The 5,548-nt window shown below is 43.0% G+C and overlaps 1 protein-coding gene and 1 non-coding gene across 4 annotated transcripts in view; both read left to right on the top strand.

The window, feature by feature from the left end:
- The first annotated feature begins 256 nt into the window (after positions 1 to 256).
- Znf346 (zinc finger protein 346) overlaps positions 257 to 5,548 on the top strand; it is a 45,668-nt gene continuing 40,376 nt past the window's right edge. For 2 of the 3 annotated variants that reach the window (XM_023716580.1, XM_023716579.1), the window contains exon 1: positions 279 to 455. In XM_023716580.1, coding sequence (XP_023572348.1) covers positions 281 to 455 — 175 coding nt within the window. In that variant the 5' untranslated portion in view covers positions 279 to 280. Of the gene's footprint in view, positions 456 to 5,548 lie in introns of all 3 variants that reach the window. The other variant, XM_004632285.2, reaches the window with a different exon arrangement.
- LOC111817089 lies at positions 4,201 to 4,391 on the top strand. Its single transcript, XR_002821361.1, has one exon. It is a non-coding gene; the product is annotated as a U2 spliceosomal RNA (small nuclear RNA).

Raw genomic sequence — 5,548 nt, 5'->3', positions numbered from 1 at the left:
AGAATTGCACTTGCCTGTCACGGAGGGAAGAGCCCTTATTGTGGAAACGATTACAGGTTTTCAAACACACTGCACAAGCAAGAAAGTCGCGAAGGCAGCAAATCAAAACAAATCTCAGGCCCAGAACTACAAACTTGTCTGCAGCGCACAAATATCGCGAGATCTGGCCAGGACAAATTCCCTTCCTCCACCATCCCGCCCCCGTGTGCCCTTGCTCCTCAACATCTCGCGATACCTAGGCACTGGAGCTGCTCTCTGCCGGCTTGGACTTGCGGGAAAGATGGAGTATCCTGCGTTGGGCGCTGTGGATGCTGCGGATGGCGGAAGGGCCGGGCCATACAACGGCTCGGGAGAGCGGGAGGGCGGGGAAGCGGACGGGGTTCGCTTCGACCGCGAGAGGGCGCGCCGCCTGTGGGAAGCAGTGTCCAGTACTCAGCCAGTGGGGAGGGAGGAAGGTGAGTCGGGGGCTTAGAAGCTGAAACCCCTAACCTGCCTGCCAGGCTCGCTGGGAGTGGCGTAGGCTGGGAGCGGGACCGCGGACCTGGCCCTCGGGGCCCTGGTCACACCCCCTGCACCGGTCCGCTCCTCGTGTGAGGAGCTGCAGGACTCTGGTATCTTAAGTCCCCAGCGCGACCCCGGCGTGTGAATGTTCCAGGCCTGTCTCGCTCAGACCTTGGGTTATTTCCCGTCTCTCTAGGACTGCCATCGCGGAGACCTCCTGAACCTTCTTTGCCGTGCCCGTAGCCAAGCCAAGTACCATTTCTCACTGACTCTCATAGTCTTAATCTCCAGAATTCCCCAACTCCATTGTTTCTTGCTTTTTCTCTCAAGCCCTACGCTAAGGAAGGGATCTGAAAGGCACTTACTTAGGTGTTCCTTCTGCTTTTGGTGATTGTGCCCTGGTTTACTGCTGTTTCTACGTATCTGGCCCCTTGCTGGGATCTTACTCTAAAATGAGGACTAGGAGTCTGAGAAAGTGGCCTAGAAGATGCTTTTTGTTCCAGTTTTTTTGTGTGTCTCACACTTAATGGTGAACTGTACCCAAAGCCACGCACTGTGGTTTCTAGGCTGAAGCGTCCCAGCTTGCTGTGTTTGATCTCAGACTAGGTAAGATGAGAAATTTTTTTTAAAAGAATGGGAAGATCGGGCTGACCTGCTTGTGTGACCCCCTTCAACAGTCCTTTCTCTTAGAGCTAGCTGCTTAACACTAACCTAGATGTACAGGAATTGTATTTGGTTTTCTCTGCTAATCCTGGCAGGTATTTACAGGGGAATCAGATTTCTTCAATGGCTTGCTTGCTGAGCAGACTAATCTTGGAAAGTTTAATATGTCTATAAACTGCCCAGGATAAAATTGAATTTTGACATTCCAGGAAGAGCTGTTTAAATTTGTGTGTGCACTTCTCCAATCTAACAGTTAAGTCTAGCCTGACTCCTAAATAATATGCGTACTATTTCTGAGTGCCTATATCACTTTAAAAACATATTTAGAACAAAGATGTCTCCACCTCTCAATTTTGATTGTATTAGTTTGACAGACATTCATTGATTCCCGTTCTCTTCCCTGAATTGGCTGGGCATCAGTCCTTGAACTGGAAGGGCTTATAGATATCAAAATATATAACATTCCAATATAATGGTGCAGAGAATAAGAATGCCTAATTGGGGAACACAACAATTAAGTGACCTTGGTACACAAGGAATGCATGCTCTGGACCTTGAAGGAGAGAACACAGCAGCTGTGCTCTGAAAAATAATCTGTCTCTTTATATGTGTATAAATATGTGATGTCACTGTTAAAACCTAGATCATTTCCTTGTTCTCTCTTTTCCCATGCTTATATGCGATCTGGGTTGGCACTCTCATTAAAATAGATAGATATAGATATATAGATACAATTTTTTCAACCATTGTACGTAGGCCATTCAATATTTTTTAGTAAAAGTATAGAGATGTGTAGCCATAACTATAGTCAACTTGTGGAACATGTCCATCACTCCACTTGGTTCTTTTTTTTTTTTTGGTAGAACCAGGGATTGAACTCAGATCCTTGTGTTTGCCAATCAAGCGCTTATCCTACTGAGCTATCTCCTTGGCCCCCATCCACTTGGTTCTTTTATGCTTCTTCACATTAAATCCCTGCTCCTGTGTCCACGATGGCCACTGATCTGTTTTCTATCTCCATGAATGTACCTGTCTGAACATTTCATACAAATAGAATCATACAATATATATTTTAGGTTTGGCTTCTGTTAATATGTTTATGGGGTTAACCAAGACATTGTATTAGTACTTTCTTTTTGTTGCTATAGAATTCCAGGGCTGGCCAAATAACAGTGGATTGAAGCTCCTGCAAGCAGGCTCAGGGGCTGGGGCCGGGGGTTTCCGATCATCCCCCCCCTCCTTGCCAGCCCCACCCCTGGGGTGCACTGAGACAACAATTGAGACTGGGCGTGGTGGCAAGTGCCTGTAATCTCAACTCTTGGGAGGCTGTAAACTGGTGGATCACTACGAGTCCAGTCTGGTAGTGAGACCCTGAACACACTGTAGACCCGTCCCTGAGATACAAAAAAAAAAAAAAATCCACTGTATGGATATGCTACATTTTGTTAATCTACTCATTAGTTGTGAACATTTGGAACTCTTGTGAATAATGCTACTGTGAATGTTTATGCTTAAGTTTTTGTATGGACTTTCATTTCTCTTGAGTATGTCCCTAGAAGTGGAATTACTGAATCATGTAATAACTCTGTCTTAACTGTTTTCTTTTGAGTGGGGGTACTGGGTATTGAACCTGGAGCCTCATGCGTGTTATGTATCTCCTCTACCACTGAGCACTTTTTAATTTTTTCTGATTTTGAGACTGCAGTCCGTCTGCCTTAGCCTAGTGAGTAGCTGGATTTGCACCAGTACACCCAGCTCCAGTGTACTTTGACATTTTTGGGGAACTGTAAAATGGCTTTACCAGTTTACATTTCTTCTATTTATGAGGATTTTAGTTTATCTCTTTCCCAATATGTTGTTTTCCTTTCTTTTTTTAATGTTTTCTTTTTAATGGTAGCCATTCTAAAGGGTGTTTTAGTAATACCTCATTGTGGTTTTCTAAATACTAATGATTTTGGGCACCATTTCATGTGTTTATATCTACTTGTATTCTTTCTTGGTGAACTGTCTATTCATGTCTCTTGCCCGTTTTGTAATTGTATTATTATTGAATTGTGAATTTCTTATATATTCTGGATATGTGTTTTATTGGCAGTAGGATTTCCACATATTTCCTGCCTATTGTCTTTTCATTGTCTAAGCAGTTCTTATTGAAGTACAACTTTTATTTAATTAGTACAGGCAGTGTTTTTGTTGTTGTTGTTGCTGTTTTGTATAGGACTCTGAAAGCAAAAGTAAAACAGACAAAAAAACACAAAAACAAAAATGAAGAAGTAGGCTACATCAACCTAAAAACCCTCTGAACAGCAAAAGAACGAGATAATACAATAAAAAGACAAATTATAGAGTGGATGAAAAAGTTTGCCAACTGGGCCGGCCAAATAGCTCAGCGGATTAAAGCATCTGCTTAGATGCAGGGGCCAGGAATTGGATCCCCAGGCCTGCCCCCTGCCCCAGGGGTACACTGAGATGGCTATTGAGACAGCGTGATGGCACCTGTATCTGTAATTCCAACACTTGGGAGGCTGTAAACAGGATCACTAGGAGTCCGATCTACACAATGAGACCCTGTACACCCTGTGCTAAATACCAAAAAAAAAAAAAAGTTTGCTAACTAGTTAACAATTAGTATCCAGAATATATAAGGAACTTCAAAATATTACACCAAAAAACCCCTACAAATTTAGGCAGAGCACAGTGGCCAGGGTTCAATCCCCTGTGAGCTGTGTTGGTCCCGCCCCCCCGGCAGCATGCTGAGATGGCGATTGAGACTGGGAGAGTGGGTGTGGTGGCACACGCCTGTGATCCCAGCACTTGGGAGGCTGCACACAGGAGAATTACTACAAGTCCAGTATATGTAGTGAGACCCTGTAGGCCCTTAGACCCTGTCCTAAATACAGAAAAAAATTGAATACAAAAAGGGACTAATGATCTGAACAGACATTTCTCAAATACACATGGCCAACAATTATAATCAGTATCATTAGCCATCAGGGAAATGCAAATCAAATCATTCCACTTAAAATAGCTAGTACCATCACTTCTCTGCTTTTTGGCTAAAATTAAGTGTAGTATCTATCCTTATCAGTTTAGTATCTGATATGTTCTCTATACGAGGACGATATATTAAATGGATCTTTGGAGCTAGGATATGGAATAGGAGCTTGCTCCATCCACCCCACACATCAACCTGGTGTTGCAGTACCTCCAAGAACAGTGCACCTCCTCGGTGGAAGGAAAAAATAGTACCAAAAAAATAGCAAATACTGGTAAAGATGTAGACAAGAAGGAACTTTCATATACTTTTGGCAAGGATTAAATTAATATAGTCATTATGGAGAACAAAGGTTCTTCAAAAACTGAAAGGAGATCTGCCATATGTGCCACCTATTCCACTGTTGGGTATATATCCAAAGAAAATGAAATCACACCAGATACTTGCATGCCCATGTTTACTCTAACACTATTCAAAATAGCCAAGATACAGAATCAGTCTAGGTGCCCATTGACAGATGAGCTGATAAAATATGGCATATATACACAATGGAATATTATTCTCCCATGAAGTTTGAAATTCTGTAATTTTTTAGCAAAGTGAATGAACTGGAGGACATTATATTAAATGAAATAAGCCAGACACAAAAAGACAAACAACATATGTGGAAGCTAAGAAAAAAGTCAACCTGAATGTAGAATAGAGATAGAGGTGGGGAAGCAGTGGGAGAAAGGAAGATAAAATTTCACCTGTCCATGCCATATACATATGTTAAAATATCATATTAAGCGGGGTGTGGAAGTGCATGCATGTAAATCCTGCACTCCAGGAAGCTGAGGCACAAAGATCGTAAGTGAAATCCCGGCTTGGGCAGTTTACCAATTTAGTGAGACCCAGTCTTAAAACAGTAGGGCTGGGGAGATGGCTCAGCAGAACAAGCGCTTACCTGGCAAGTACAAGGGCCTGAGTTTAATCCCTGGTTCTGCCAAAAAAAAAAAAAAATTAAAACAATAGTATGTTCATCAGTTATACACTTGGTATGCAACAGTGGTCCCATAAGAGAAAAGCTAAATTTCTGTCACATAGTAATACAGCCATTGTAACATACAAGGCACTACTCTCATGTTTTGTGATATTAGTAAACAAACATACACTGTGATCCAAACACACTGGGAGACAAGCAGGAGGCTTGCAAGTTCAAGCCCAACCTGAGCAAGACTTTCTTTGGAATTTTAAAAACAGCTGGGGCGGCGGTGAGATGGCTCAGTGGTCTAAAGCACCTACTTAGAACAAGCTTAGCAAAGCACAGGGACCGCAGTTCAATCCCCCAGCACCACATGCCAGCCAGCCCTGCCCCCCGGTGGGCTGAGCTGGCCACACACACACACA

This window comes from Octodon degus, unplaced genomic scaffold (genome assembly GCF_000260255.1).
Source record: "Octodon degus isolate 3935 unplaced genomic scaffold, OctDeg1.0 scaffold00048, whole genome shotgun sequence".
Taxonomy (NCBI): domain Eukaryota; kingdom Metazoa; phylum Chordata; class Mammalia; order Rodentia; family Octodontidae; genus Octodon; species Octodon degus.
Note: the sequence above shows the minus strand (reverse complement) of the source record. Positions and strands in the feature narration are given on the sequence as shown.